This window comes from Cupressus sempervirens, chromosome 4 (genome assembly GCF_028749045.1).
Source record: "Cupressus sempervirens isolate cs-2001-9-10 chromosome 4, ASM2874904v1, whole genome shotgun sequence".
NCBI lineage: Eukaryota > Viridiplantae > Streptophyta > Pinopsida > Cupressales > Cupressaceae > Cupressus > Cupressus sempervirens.
Window position 1 is genome coordinate 459,005,003 of NC_143121.1, and position 16,931 is coordinate 459,021,933.

The 16,931-nt window shown below is 37.2% G+C and overlaps 1 protein-coding gene across 1 annotated transcript in view; it reads right to left on the minus strand.

The window, feature by feature from the left end:
* The window catches only part of LOC149561959 (nuclear localized protein), a 100,902-nt gene that overhangs the window by 24,368 nt on the left and 59,603 nt on the right, over nucleotides 1–16,931 (minus strand). The window contains exon 5 of the mRNA XM_089825485.1: nucleotides 16,846–16,911. Coding sequence (XP_089681611.1) covers nucleotides 16,846–16,911 — 66 coding nt within the window. The remainder of the gene's footprint in view (nucleotides 1–16,845; nucleotides 16,912–16,931) is intronic.

Consider the following 16,931-nt stretch of genomic DNA (forward strand, 5'->3'; position numbering starts at 1 on the left):
TTATTGGAAGGGGGAAGCTTCTAGCACTTGTAATTAATTAATGTTTTAGTTCTTTCTAGAAGGGTGAAGGAATAGGATAAATAGGGGTGAGAGTCTCATTGTTTAGCATGAGATTATTGTATCGAATGATTATGACTTGCATTTGATAACAGCTTGGATGTGTGAATCACATATCTTTCTTTGCATTAGAGGACGTTCATCCTCTCTTGTAACATTCTAGACGTCATTCCCTTAGGGTTTGGCCTTTGGAATACATCTCTTTGTACTTGATTACAGCATTTTTAGAATTAATATAATTTCAGCAGTTGGTTCAACTTTTGGGCATTCCTGGGTGTCCATTACAGTGCCAGATTTCATTTTCTTTGAAGGAATCATGAATTAGAGTTGAATGAGAGACAAAGTTAACCTGATAAAGACATCCATGTCTTGAGCCAATTTTGTATGCATTTTTAATGTTAGAGTTCTTAGGCCAAGCTAAGACCTTTCCTTCCATAAATGTAATCCTTAGTCCTTCATCTTCAAGAGCAGAGATAGAAAGCAGGTTTCTTTTTATGCCGAGTACATATAGTACCTTAGTAAGTTCAACTGTTTTCCCTGATTTCAGATGAATGGTACATGTTCCTATTCCCATGACGGAGTAGCTTGAATCATCTCCAATGGTTACTTCATCAACATAGTCTTCTTGTAGAGAGTCTAACTACCCTTTAAAACTTGTGATACGTCGAGAGGCTCAACTATCAATTACCCAAGTGCTTGATCTGGTTGATGCTTCATTGGAGAGTGCTGAATAGAAGGCATTATGTTCAAAACTCCCATTAGAGATTTGAGTGGTTGCAAATGAGGCTTGAGTCTTAACTCTATCAGGACATCTAGATGCTGGATGTCCAAATTTATCACACCTATAACATTGCATTTTGGAGAAGTCAGTGTGCTTTTTCCTTCCTTTGATTTTTCTTTTCTTCTTATTTACTTGAGTAGATAGAGCATTTACTTCTTCTTTTGAGGAGGAAACATTTTGACCTCGAGCTACTTGCATACACTCTTCTTGTATACAGTCAGCTTTTAGTCTTTCAAATTTAGGTAACTTAGACCGAGAGCATACTCCTTGTCTAAAGGTATCCCATGATGATGGAAGACCTTTTAGAGCCATTATTGTTAACTCCTTTCCATCACATATATGTCTTACAGAAGAAAGTTGATTTTGACGATTGGTTATTCTCATGAAGAGGAAATTTTCTCTCCTTTATTCATTTTAATATTTGACATTCTATCCTTTAATGTAATGATCCGAACAGTATTGTTTATCTCAACCATATTTTCAACAGCATAGAAAATCGCATGTGCAGTGTCTAGTTCTGAGATTACAAGAAGTAGATGAGTTTTAACACCGTCCACAATAATTTTCATAGCTTTATTGTTATCACTTTCCCATTTTTCTATTTCATCATTTCCTTTAGGTGACAGGTTAGATTTTTCAATAAACTTATTTAAACCATGTTCTTTAAGTATAAGTTTCAGACGTAGCTTCCAGCCTGCAAAATCTAAATCACCTTCTAGCCTATCTTCAAGTCTCATGCCGTTCACCATTTTATTAACAATATCTGATGCTTCTATAACCTAGAAAATTTTATAGTCTAATATCAAGATACTTCTTTTAAGCCTGCTCTGATACCATGTTCAAGCATCAGACTGAAAACTTATATTATTTAGAATAACTACTCAAGGCAAAGATATAATATAATACTGAAGATGGGCCGGCCCTGAAGATGATTAAGTAATCTAAGATTTTGCAATATATATACTCAAGATATATGCTGCTATGTAATGTATACTTGAAGACTTATATTACTTATGTGTTCGCTGTATATTACAAAGTCAGCGGTTTACAATATCTTATATGTCCACGACTTTGTTTAGGAGTCACGACCGATAGCCGTGACTCATATTTGAGTCACGTCTATCGAACATGACTTCACGTAAACTAATGTTTGACAAACGTCGAGACACATAACTAATGTGATAATGTCAACACCCGAATTCATCGATGAAGGAGATTATAATATAACGATGAGAGGTGATTAGATTATTCGCAACTTGTTTATGTATTCATATTTATGTTTGTGTGTGTGTGTGTGTGTGTATATATATATATATATATATATATATATGAGTATATTAAATATCTCAACTATATAGAATAACATAAATCAATATAAGAGTTATTAATAACCCTTCAACTAATCTATACATTAACAGGGTTCAAACCGATCACCATATGGTTCAAGAGGATCGGATTTGTCATTTGTGTACTTTGGCAGAGGTTGAGACTGAGACCCACTTTATAGTTTGTTGTCCTATCTACTATGAGATCAAAGGGAGATTTTACTACCTTTTTAGAGATTATTTTCCTCTTTCAACGTTCTTTAGTTATATTGACCAACGATGTCTTGCACTTTATTTATGGAAAGCCACCCAACTTTGTGAGCATACCCTGCAATCACTCATACCTCAAGGTAATATTATGGAGCAGCCATCCAGTATCACTCATCCCAGATCAATCAAACACTGCACTAGTCTTTCCAGGCAATTGCACTGCTCTAGCGGTTCTCGATGACAATCTAAGACTCTGGATCGTTCACGTTTATATCTTTTTGTTGCTGATTTCTTTGTAACAAGGAAGGAACTTTAGTCCTTTCCTTGGTTTCTTTGGCTTAGTGTTTTGTTTTGTTTCTTCTCATACACCATTTGGTGTTCCTATTTTGGCCGGCTCTTCTGTTTGTATGCTCAATCCCATAAACCCCTGCAATTTTTTGTTGGACATTAATATTATTATCTTATCTTATTTTATTGGGAAGGTGATGTTGCCAATCCACTCCTTGTACGTGATCTGTATTTGGAACATCTCCATGGAATGTGTATAGATCAGAAACATTAAAAACAAAGGAGATGTCAAGATTTGTTGGTAAGCTAACCTCATAAACATTATCATTGATCTTTTTGAAAATTTTGCAAGGCCCAATCCTTTTATACTTCAATTTATGATATGTGCTTGTAGGAAACCGTTCACGCCTCAAGTAAACCATCACCAAGTCACCTGCAGCAAATATTTATTGTCTCCAAGTAGCATCTGCAACAATCTTGTAACTTGCATTACTATCCTGTAACGTTTGTCTAACATCATCACTAATTTTGTCTCCCAATGGAAATGACACAAGATCTAGAACACCCTGAGGGCTTTGACCATAGACAATTTGAAATGGAGATTTGTCGGATGATTTGTTAACAGAACTATTATAGGCAAATTCTGCCTGGGGCAATGCCAAGTCCCACTATAACAAATTTCCCAAACTCCAATTGACTACCTTTGTTTGTCCATCAGTTTGAGGATGACAGGCACTACTAAACTGTAACTTTGTTCCTAATTTCCTCCAGCAAGCCCTCCAAAAATGACTCAAGAACTTAGTATCTCCATTAGAGGTAATGGTCTTTGGAAGACCATGTAAACAAACAACTTCTAAGAAGAATAGTTCTGCTATTCTAGTTGCATCATTGGTCTTTTTACAAGCAATAAAGTGGATCATTCTTTTAAATCAATCAACAACCACAAAAATAGAATCATTAACTTGCTAAGTGTGTGGGAGACCCAATACAAAATCCATGCTCAAGTCAGTCCATGGTTCGGTGGGTACTGGTAAAGGCATGTATGATTCCTGTATTCTGTGAATGTCCTTTAGCCACTTGACAAATTATGCACCTTGCCACATATTTAATGATGTCCCTCTTTATCTTGGGCCAAAAATACTTATCTTCAACTAAGTTTATTGTTTTGTCTTTTCCAAAGTGTCCAGCTAGTCCACCACTGTGAAATTCCCTAATAATGTTTTCCCGCATAGATCTGCTTGGTATTCATAGTTGTTTACCTTTAAAGAGACAAACATCCTACATAAAATAGTCACCTTTCACATGATCCAACTTACCAAAAGATGAAGCCTTTAACTGTTCTACAATTTCCCAGAAATCATCATCAATTTCATACAAGGCCTTAATAGCATCAAAATCAATGACTTTAGTTTCCATTGTGGTTAATAGTGTAGCACACCTACCCAAGGCATCAGCAACCTGATTTTGTTTTCCAGACTTATGTTTCAGAACAAAGGTATATCCCTGTAAGAAGGATACCCACTTAGCATGTTGACTATTCAACTTCTTTTGTGTGTTGAGATATTTCAGAGCAATATGATCAATAAATAGCAATAACTCGTGTGGGACCAGATAGTGCCTCTAGTGTCTTAATGCTTGAAAAATTGCATAAAATCCAGATCATAGGTAGAATAATTCTTTCTCACTTCATTCACTTTCTCACTAAAGAAGGCTACAAGCTTACTTGCTTGGCTAAGAACAGCACCTAGCCCAACATGTGAAGCATCACACTCTACTTCAAAAACTTTGTCAAAATTTGGAAGTGTCAATATAGGAGCTTCAGTTACCTTTCTCTCCAAGAATTTTAAACTATTCTCAGCATCCGTTGTCCATGTGAATTCCCTTCCTTTGGTACAATCTATTATGGGTGCCACAATACTACTAAAATTTTGGACAAATTTTCGGTAGAAAGTTGCCAACCCATAAAAACTTCTTTCTCCTGTTATACTAGAAAGATTGGGTCATTCTAGGATTGTTTTACCTTTTTTGGATCCCTCTGAACACCAACTTGAGAAATGACAAAGCCTAGAAAGGTCAAACTAGTTTGCATAAATCTACACTTCTTCAAGTTTGCAAAGAGCTTCTCCTTCCTTAATACACTCAAGATGATCCTCATGTGTTGTCAGTGGTCTTTCTTGCTTCTACTATAGATCAAGATATCATCAAAATAAACTACAACAAACTTACCAATATAAGGTTGCAGCACAATATTCATCAACCGCATAAATGTGCTTGGTGCATTAGAAAGCCCAAAAGGCATAACCATCCATTCATACAAACCATCTCGTCTTAAATGTTGTCTTCCATTCATCGCACTCTCGAATGCAGATCTGGTGGTAGCCACTTCGGAGATCAATCTTTCTAAAATACTTAGCCCCCACTAATTCATCCATCATGTCCTCTATCCAAGGAATAGGAAACCCTTACTTAATGGTAATCTTATTAATTGCTCTCCTGTCAGTGCACATCCTCTATGTGTCATCCTTCTTTGGAGTCAACAATGCAAGTACTGCACGTGGACTTGATGGAGCATAATTTTATGCAAAAAACTACGGCTTTCATTTAAGAAATCATTTTGGAGCAGATTGTATATATGCATGCAGAACATACTACTGTGTGATGCTACATCCTAGGAGAGTAAGGGACATTAGGGCCATGGAATGTCCTATTCTACAGAAGCACGCATAGCCAAAGGAATATCTTACTATACCACATAACATAGATACATGTATTGGCAAATTGAACAGTATGCCATAGCAATCCATGCCAATACTATATTGTGTCATGTCTCTGTTATACTGATTGGCATTGCTGCTACAGTAATAAAGCATTAATGAGTATCAAATATATAAAATTAAGTTTCGTAGACCAACAGAAAGTAACTGTCAAGAACTGGATATGGTGTTCAATACGAAAACTGAATACATACCTTCCTATGTCACAAGAATCCCTTTGGACATCACAATTATGCTCATGTTTTTGTAATACGGTTATTCAGTTATGGAGATAACAATAAAGTCAGTCATCAATTAAAATTAACGTTATTGACTCTCCAGTTTTAGTTGTCTATGTCCAAAATCATTTTCAGTGGATATACTAATAATTGGGATGATTGTTCTTAGGGTATAAATGCCTGGGAGTACTTATATGATTCAAACAGTTTTGACAGGCAATGTATATAGAACAGGTTCAGTAAAATCAATGGGTAAGCATACAAATGATTTATCATACCATGAACAGAGAGCAGTTTTGATACATTGAAAACATTCCTCATACATTGATCTATATGATCCTTCCAAAGAGAAGAAATGGTCAAAGAATCTGATATTCTTGAATACAAAGATATTCAAGTTGCGGCAAAGAAATGCTCAGAATCAATGGTGGAAAAATTGAAGCTTATAGTGTGAACAAGCATTACATAACCTCAAGCTTTCCAAAGCAATGATGAGCAAAGTCGTGGAAACTTACAAACTAGATCAAATATGCACAGGGCCGGATGGAATCAACATTGAGGTTGGAAATGGACAATTTGAGGAAAAGTCAAGCACTCAAATTTGTAGTCTAATAATAGCATCGTCATCTATGCCTCGAGAAAGAGAAGCATTAGACAACTTTCCATTCGAAGAAAATATAGACCAAGGATTTGCAAACATACTTGCCGTTATTTATTGATTTGATGGACAAATCATAATTTTTTATACTAATCTTAAGATTGTATTTTTGTAGGATGACATTCCCCCCAATTTGCAGAGGTGAACAAATGCATGCGAAGTTCTATAGTTGGCAATGTCAATAGACAGTAGATATAAAAAACAGAATAAAAACCACCATGCACGAGTAATAATAAAAGGAGCCATTGTGGCATCAATAACGGCCATGGTGCAAGGATTAGCCCTACATGGCAGTAGCGATACCAAGCTCCAGTCAACGGGTAGATATAGAACGAAATTCATGTGCCCTTGGAAGACATAGCAATCATGAGGATTTCAGTCTATGTGATGTGCGATAGGGAGGAGCATCACTAGTATAAGCAATAGAGAATTCAATCTTCCAATTGCTTGGAATCCATGAGACGAGAGTGCACAATTGATCGCTATGCAGAGGCATAGATGAGAGCACTATTTATCGCATGGATGATTCACCGCTTAAGTGACCCATCTCATATGCTTGGTCATACAATTGTATAGTTTGTAGGAAGTTATATTTGATTATGAAATTATATATTCATTTTCGTTAGTAAGTAGTTGAGATTAGGTGTCGTGAAGGTATGTATCCATTCCTTATGCACGTTTTCGTAGTTTATAAATATATGATGCAAATCAAGTGTAAGGACAACACATATACAATTTCATATTCCTACAAATTTTTACATACCCAGGTTATATACTATGATGCACTTATGATGTATTATATTCTCCGATTGGCGAACAAATGAATCCTTGAACAAAGCCCATGGATTGAATTATTGGGTGAATTTTGTGCAATCCGGATAGATTTGCAATACATGGATCATCTGTAAGGAATGTTTTTATTGTGATTTTATTTCTAGCATAATCATTTTAATTTCAAAGTTGAAATATTATTAAGTTGTGTCCTCTATAATTATTTTTTAAATTCTATAAATATTTTAATGTTTGGACAAGTGGACTAGGTCATTATTGCATTTTAAACTTGATAAAAATAGATAATGTGAAATATTTAATTGTTTCCGTATTTATGTCTAGTTTGTCTCCATATCAAAGGTGTTAAAGTGCATCCTAGACTAGTTTAAAATTGTGTTTATATAATTAATCTGTAACGTCTAAATTGTTAATATTGTTTATAGTTTGAATAAATTGAACTTTATAAAGTTGTACGTTTCAACTTATAATATTGACTCTAATTGCCCATTTAATTAAGCATTGGTCTTTATATTACTCTTGATTCATAATCCATATGCTGGCAACTGTTTCATTTATTTCCATTGAGGAATTAATTTATTCATTTGTTGGGTTCATTCTTTATTTAAAACATTATCACATTTATTTATTTATTCATAATTTTCAAGTTTAAAGTTTTTCTATAATTCTTGCCATTTGGAAAACTTTCCATACATTCGCATTCTAATCAATCTGCTTTAAGCATCTTGGATTTAAGGTTGTTGTCCAGGATTAGGTGCACCCGCCTTGGCCTTGCAGAGCTAGAAGCACGGAGGATTTGGATCACATCGATCAATCCCATGAAGTTGGCCTTAACCATTTGGATATCCAAGCATCCAGCAGGCAAGACTCGTAGCATTCCAATCTGTGGTTTTGGGAACCAACAGGACTCATGCTTTCTCTAACTAGACCCTTTTGCATTAGTTATGTCACTTGTTTATTCAACTCTGCATGTGGTGTAGGATTCAACCGATAGGTTGCTTGGTTAGGTAGAGTTGCTCTAGGAATAAGACCAATATGATGTTGAATATCTCATTTTGGTGGGAGACCATCAGGTAGTTCATCAAGAACAACATCAGCAAACTCCTCCAGTACCTTCATTGCTTTGGGTGGCATCAAGTTTTCTTGTTCTTCTCCTCTTTTTAGTACTAGTGCATAATAGCATCTTGTTACTTTCATTTCCTTGACAACTTCTTTTGTAGACAACATGGTTTCATTCTTCTTTTCATCCTTATGCGACAAGAGAACCACTTTAGAGCCATCCTTCCAAAATGTGTAAACATTTTTCTGCCCATCATGTATGACCTTCCTATCATACTGCCATGCTCTTCCCAACAATATATGGCAAGCATCCATTGAGATAACATCACACCATATTTCATCCTTATAAAATTTTCCTATGGTAAATCTAAATAAACATCTTTTATCAATAATTACTTCATTTCCTTTCTTAAACCATGCAATATGGTAAGGACGAGGATGCTTTTCACATTGTAAATTCAATTTCTCTACCATTTCTCTAGACACCATATTCTCACAACTACCCCCATCAACAATAACTTGACATACCTTTCCACTAGAAGTGCATCTAGTTCTGAAGATGTTGGTCCAGAGCCACGAATCATCAAAGTTCTTTACAAGAACCTCATCTTTTTCTGGAATGATCATTGATCTTCTCATCATGAGGGTTTCTCCCACATCTGGTGAAACTTCTTGCTCCTCCTCTTCTGTCTGAACTAGGTGTTGCCCCACTTTTCATCCCAAATCCATGATGCAAAGTGGAAAATGTCCTATCATTGGTTAAGTCTAGGTGTGCTTGGGTCTAGTTTTAATATTTCTTAGGTATAAAGTTTCTCCGTCGGATTATCCATTCTCCCCTTCCTTCACATCACATGGTCGGGTAGGTCCCCTCTATGTCATGAGTTTGTGGGTAGTTTAGGACCTAATCTGATGGAGATTCTGGCAATTCACAAAGTGGTTTTCGATAGTGGACTTGTTTATAGTTCATCATGTTTTTCATGTGAAAGTACGAAGCTTGCAAAAAAACAGAGATCGCCTTCACCTCCGCGAGTTTCCAACCCTTGAAGGTGATTTTCTGCAAAGATCAACAAGTGAGGCTTATAGGCTGACGCAAGAAGGAAATGAGTTGTTGAAATTGGTCCAATTAATCCAGCATCCAATGCCGGTCACCAATATGTAATAACTGTTACTGACTACTTCACTAAGTGGGTAGAAGCTAAAGCTACCAAGAAAACTACTTCCGAGGTGGTATGCGAATTCATAAAAGAGAACATATTGGTCAAGTTCGGCGTTCCCATTAAATTAGTGATGGACAATGCAGCTTATTTCTCTTCAATTGAAACTACCAATTTCTGCTTTGATTATGGGATCATTGTCGGTCATTCGTCCGATTATTTCCCTCAAGGAAATGGTCAAGCCAAGTCTAGTAACAAGAATTTGATGAATATCGTTAAGAAATTGGTTTCAAATAATCAGAAGACTTGGTACAAAAAGATTCATGAAGCATTGGGCAAATAGAGTGACACCTAAAAGGGCTATTGGCATATCTCCTTTTGAATTGGTTTACAGGACTGAGGCTAATCTCCCCCTACCTCTGGAATTAGCCACAAATAAACTCAGAACAGTGATTGAAGATGATATTTATAAAGACAGTCTAGAGAACAGGATTTTGTACATCACACAACATCAGATGCGAGTGAAGGATCTATTTGATAAGAAAGCAAGACCTCGAAAATTCATGGTAGGAGACAGTGTGTTACTCCGGGATAAACGAAGCGCTCCAAAAGGTATGCATAAGAAGTTTGATACTTTATGGAAGGGTCCGTTCAGAATTCATCAAGCATTTGGAAATAATTCTTTCAAACTGGCTTATCACGATGGAGAAGTGCTGCCCTTGACCTACAATGGTCAGGATTTGAAACTTTACCAGATTGCAAACTGAGAACAGGTAACCTCTGTATTGTATTTTAGTTAGTTCTAGTTTCTTCCTGTGTTTCCTAGGTAGTTTTCTTTCCTTTGCCTCTATTTCCTTGTTTTTCCCCTATTTTTGTTTTGTTGTGTTGCAACCTTTTATTCATTTGCGAAACCAAAGATTTTGAGTTCCTCACTTGGGTATGCTCTACCCAAGTCCCCAGTCAGAGCCAGCTATTACCCCACTTTTCATCCCGACTCCTTGATGCAAAGTGGAAAAGGTCCTATCATTGGTTAAGTCTAGGTGTGCCTGGGTCTAGTTTTAATCTTTCTTAGGTATAAAGTTTCTCCATCGGATTATCCATTCTTCCCTTCGTTCACATCAAATGGCCGGGCGGGTTCCCTCTATGTCATGAGTTTGTGGGTAGTTTAGGACCTAATCTGATGGAGATTCTGGCAATTCACAAAGTGGTTTTCGATAGTGGACTTATTTATGGTTCATCATATTTTTCATGTGAAAGTACGACGCTTGCGAAAAAATAGAGATCGCCTTCTCCTCGACGGGTTTCCAACCCTTAAAGGTGATTTTCCACAGAGATCAACAAATGAGGCTTACAGGCTGAAACACGAAGGAAATGAATTGTTCTATGGATAGATCATATTTGCATTACAGTCTTCCGCCTTGGAAGGCACTCAAAATTCATCATAGTGCTCAAAATCACCTCTAGCGGAAAACTCTAAAGTGACTTCTCCATAGCGGGCTTTCGACCCATGAAGTCAATTTTCCAATAAAGGCATTTGTGAGAGAGAAAAACAAGTAAGTGGGTTCCTCTTCCACTTTCACAACCCTTTTGAGATTTTTCGAAACTTAGAGGTGTATTGACTTAAAGGGTAAAGTGAAAATAAAGGAAAGGGCGAAAAAATGGAAATCGCTTTCTCCTCGGCAGGTTTCCAACCCTTGAAGGCGATTTTCCACATCTAGTGAGAAATCAACTCTGCAAGCATGTCGGGCACATAAATTGGTCACAAAATACTTAAGGATGATAATGGAAACAAGCTAATCACGGTTGGAGAAGTGTATTGAGCAGAATTTGGCTTTGCAGATATTTACTTACAGAGTACCCCGTTCTTAATTCTTCGGAACTAGGTGAAAAATGGGAAGGTAAGTGTGTAATGAAGGAAAGTTACCATTGGGCCAACGGAAATAGTGAAAAGACATGGAAAAGTTTGTTAGAAACTCCCGCATTTACTAATCCAACGAATTTATCCTTTAATTCACTTGTGTGGCGCGGACCTTGAAGATTAACGGGTGAATTAGGATTTCTATGTAGAGAGAAACATAACAATTTTTCAAATTACTGCTTGTTATTGAACTTTTATGCTATTGAATTGTCTAGCATTTTCAAACCTCTTATACTTGCAAATTCTACTCTCTGCGCTGCTTTCAATTTTAATGTTTTAATTCGTTTCTACCTCAGATAAAATGGCAACTAGATTCGTCAGGTTCGCTGGGCTGAATGGAATCAAGTCTACATTGCAGAATGTTACAGACACCTCGCTCCATTTCTTTGGCGTGCAAGATTTTCAAAGGAGACTGAGGTCAAAACCAATTCACCCCATAACTGAAAAGCTTTGAGGAAGCGAGCTAGTAGAGGCAACTGGATTTTCGGTGGTGGTTCAAGCTCCTAAGTTGATTGTTGAATGTATAAATCATTACAACCTGGACACCAGACAAATTTTTCTACCCAACCATACAGTTTTAATCTCTATTGATAGGCAATTTGTAGTAAATTGCCTCTGGATTCCAGAGCGAGAAGAATTTTTTGAGTTGACAGTAGGAGGAGCCATGTCCGAGTTCTCCTTGAAGAAAATGGTGTGGAGAAAAGAAATTATGAGGTCTTGGTTCCAAAAGCCACGAGGAGCTATGAGTAAGGTGCCTAATACTTTCTTCGACACTGATCTCAAGCCTGAGATCGTAGACATTTTGGTTCTCTTACATAGATTGAAAGGTGAGGTAGAAGCACTCAATTTTGTTCAATAGTACTTCTTTTTGGTACAAATTATATGTTCAGATACACATTATGTTAATTGGGCCTATGAGGTAAGTGAACATATGTCCAGAGCACTCAGCGCCACAAAGTTTTACAATACCTTTTACATGACTTCTTTCCTGATTTATATGTTAGCTTCTCTACAATTTTGGCCAAGCCTTCCCAAAATAGAGAACTTCCCTGATGATGTGAAAAGTTATGAATTTTATCCATGCTTGCAATTACAGAATAGCTATGCAGAATATGTCAGAGTTAATGACTCATTTACAATGCAGATTTGTCAAGAAATCCAAGGATGCCTGGAGAGGAGGTTCAGCCCAGAGGCAATGGTGGCCATCAATCAGTTTGGTAGCTATTTTATTCAGTTCTCATCCTTTTCATATTTGTCTCTTGCAACTTTCGACGGATTTTCTTTGAAGTTGCCCAGATACCCAAGTGATCTGATTGTGCTGATAGAGATCATGAGGCAAGCGATCAAGGTGAACGTGTTGAGCGCAAGCTTGAAGAAGAAAGGGTATGAATTCCCTATGAAGGTTGAAGCTTACAGTTGCGAGTCTCGCTCTAATGCTAAAAACATGCTCAAAGCATTTGAGACCAAGTATAAGTTAGAAGAATGAGGTTGTGAGACCTATGTTCAATCCAAATGGATATGCAAGAGAGGTGTTGCAGATTGGCAGTGTGATCAAACATGTTACCACTGTCGAAGACTATTGGACGGACTATAAAGATGAGCTCCAGAGCAAAGATCGTGCTTTCGTTAGGTTCACAGTGGAGCAGATCAAAACATATGGCATTGACTTTGATGTAGAAGGCTTGGAGGATGATGGTCAAAATATGTATAGCAATACATATTTGACTAAGTTAAGGGGGATTCCTATCAGTTCTAAGCCGTTTGTAGATGTGGAAGAGAATCATGATATCATGATGGCTAGGATCATCAAAAGAACGAGGAAATAGGTTGAGTGGACTACCAAGAAGAGCCAAAGTAAAGGTGTAGCCACTCAAGCTTCTCCAACAACTACAACGCCTACTTCATCTCAGAGTGCTACACCAGGAGTGACCATAGCCTCCACTCAAGGGTCAGCTCAACCTTCAGGTGGAGGTGATCAACCTCCAAAAAAGAATGTCCCCATAGATAAGACCTGTCATGATGGATCCCTCCCAATCATTGGAACCCAGACTGGTGTTGAAGAAAAGAAGATGGAGGAGCCAAAGGACAGTGCTTCCACTCCAATCCCATCCCCTTATACTACTCTGGTTCCTTCTCCTCATACCACTCCAGTTCCATCTCCTCATCATAGCCCTGTTCCATTAGTTAAGTGCTTCACTTCTGATGCCAAGTGGTTCCCCCATACAGATAGTAGACTTAGGGTATGGAAAGAGTAGCAGTAGTGAGCCTACTCAGTCAGATGAGGCAGCGAAGAAAACTTCAGAAGTGGAGAAAGGCCAGACTTCTTCTAAGTTCATCTCTCAAGATTTGAAGAATCCTTTCTCTTCAACTGCTATAACAATAACTCCAATTAAGAAAAAGATGTTCAGTATAGAATCACTTGGAACGGCCCCCAAAGTGATAGGTACAGACTCCTAGTTGGAAGATACTTTGGAAATGAAGAGAAAAAGAAAGGATGAAAGTGCTTCCACAAAAGATACTGTATCTCTCGCGGTTCGTTCCGAGTCTGCATTGACAAAAGTTAAGAAGCAAAAGACTTTGTCAATACTTGGGCAAGATCCGGAAACAGGGCATTTGACAATGGAAAATGCCAAGCCGAACAAAGGAGGGAGAATCGAGGACATGACGGCTGATGATTTCACTCTGCATTCAATTGACCTTGGAGAGGCTAGACATGACACAAAGGTTGGCTTGTGGAGGTCAAGTAATGAAGTAATAGAAGGACAATTAGAAAGTCTTAAGTTATCAAAGATTAGGATGAAAGCCGAGATAGAAGAGTTGAACAAGTTCATCAGGCAACTGGTCACCCCGCTGGCAACTATCTCTGGTGTGTCAATAACCCAGAATCCTACTGCTGCTGAAGCGCAAGCCCTCATTTCTCAACTTCAGGAAGATAGACACTTCGGCCAGATTGGAAAGGAATGGATTGAGAAACTCAAATCAGGAGTTTCTATCATAGATCAAATCGGTAATGTTATCCTTAGATTGGAAACAGAAAAGGAAAACATCATGTCTAATAGCAATACTCTGGCCGGAGAAAGGGTCAAATGTGATGATTGCATCTCTCTTCTAAAAATGATCATCCAGATGAAAGTGAAAGAAGCAGTTGAAGCAAAAATTTTGAAGAAGGGAAATGAACCTCTGTTTGAATGGTTCCAAAGCACACAGTTCAAGCTAGAAATGATCCAGCTAGCTGAAAAGGGACTCAAGGAAATAGAGGATAAAGCAAAGAAGACTCAAGATAGAGGATTCGAACTCATGAAAGGGTTACACACTGATTCACAGACTAGTGGCCAATGTCCACAATCTATTTTGCTCAGCTTTTGATCCAAAACATAGACCCCAAGCTCAAAAGAGGGCTGCAGTGTCTATATTGGAGCACCAACGGAACTTTGAAATTTGACATTCGACACCCAACATAGACCAGATGGTGTTGAGAAAGAAGGGGTGAACAACATTCCTCAACCTCTCCTCTATCATCAGCCCTTTGAATGTCATTTGTTTCTTTGTAGCAATGAAACTGAAGTTTGCTTCCATGGTGCTTTCCGCGCTCCACTACACTCGAAACACCTACTACTGCTGCCCATAAACAAACATATAAAATGTACATTCCATTGGCATAAGAGGGAATGTATAAGGTGCCATCAATATTTGGATTGAATACAAGTATGTTTGAGGACAGAAGCTATAAAATCCCCTTTCGTCACCTTCCCAAAGTTGAATTTAAATACTGTCCTTTGTCATCCTCCAAAATCTTTACTAATTCACAATATCATATCACCTCTAATTACTAGGTTGCCCTGATATCATCATCTTTTCCTTCTATTCCGATGCCACATCAATTGTCAATTTGAATAATGAGTCCGCCAATGTGTTTCCCTCGCCGTAAATATGAATAATTTTGAAATTCTGGAATGATAACAATTTCCTCTTGATTGCTGTTATAATTATTTGGAGTCACCATGCATATGATATTCCTGACGCAATGGCATTCCCAATAATTTGGGATTTTCCTTCCAGATGCCACTTGTCCACCTATAGTCTTTGTGTCGCATTTCAACCCCTAGCAATGCTACTTGGACCACAACTTCATTATCGATCCTGCCATCCAGTGTCTTGCATTCAACAACAATGATATGACCATTAGAATTCCGTGGACACACAACCAGTGTCAAACCATAGGTCACCTCTCACAGCTCCATCAAAATTCCAGTGACAACAGCTTCATTTCATCCCTTCTCGGCTTTGAAGGATAAACCTTCATACACCCTTAGGACGCAGCATTCTTAATTTTTAATAGTTAGTAAAGAATTAACCAAAGCAAATATGTCTGCCTGACACTATTTTTTGCTACCGTCGATTGAACACTTGAGATGGTGCCAAATAAGCCTTCTATGAGGCTATGGTCATAATATACAGTTCCAGCAATTGTTTATGTTTATAATAACATTGTTGGCCATTGGATACCAAGTTTGCTACAATGTTGCCCCAGTTGCATTGTTCCTATGATCTCACATGCACATTGTGTCTGTCCAATTTTGATGTCAAAAGTACACTATGATGAAATACAATTTGTTTGAAACAATTGTGGTACAGCAATTATGAATGATATGAAAAGAGAGTAATCATTTCTAGTTAGTGAGGTACTGAAGATGTTAATTTTTGTTTACCAAACCCTATAAATAAGAGGTTCTGTTATGGTACATAAACCTATGAATGCTCTGCAGGTTAGGCACTTTGCTTCATATCGAAATAGCCTCCACCATGGGCTGGCTCCATCTCCTTCTCCAATGTGACGTGACAATTATTGGCTTGTTTAGATAAAGGGAGAGTCGACATTTCCTTGATAGGAAGGTCTTTTCATGATGGGTATTGTTAGCCCTTCTCTTCTTTGAAATATTCATAATAATTTAGACTAGAGAGAATTTTATTAATTTTCCAAATAAAAGGAGATTGAAATCACAAAAACAATTTATCACTAAAAGCAACCAAAAGATGCAGAGGTCTTGCAAGACACACAAGAACAAACATAAATGGTAAAAATTTCTAATAAATGTATATGTTAATTAGTTTGGAATAATGCTCTGTGATGCACTACTAGTAATATATTTTCTACCATTATTCTCCTTTACAATCCAGTATCAGTTGTGAATGGTCAACTAGATTGCAAGAACATAACAGAAAGTTAGAAACAATGCAAACACACGGACACAAATAATCTGTCTAGAATCGTTAATTTGTTATGATGCATAAATACTGGAAGCAAAGTGATATAGTTCAAACTTAACATAATTCGCTCAAGTTGAACAATTTTCCAATAGAGGGAATCATTTTAAACACATAAAATGTCAAGTAAGCATTGTGAATGTATTATGCACTTTAGAGATCTTCAAAACCATTCTGCTAAAAAATAGTTTGAACCAGTAATGTTAAAAATGGCACACCAGACTAAAACAATGGTGTAACCCAAATATGCACAGTACTTTGTCATACACACTCAAAATTCAAGACTGCCTTATTTTTGTAAGACATTACTTCAAATGACAATCAAATTTAAAAAACGAGAAAAAAATACCTTCACAATATTGGTCAAGGTAATATTCAAATAATGTGCCCAGGGAGTTGGAGAAAACACCACCACCTACAAAACCAAATTGTTCA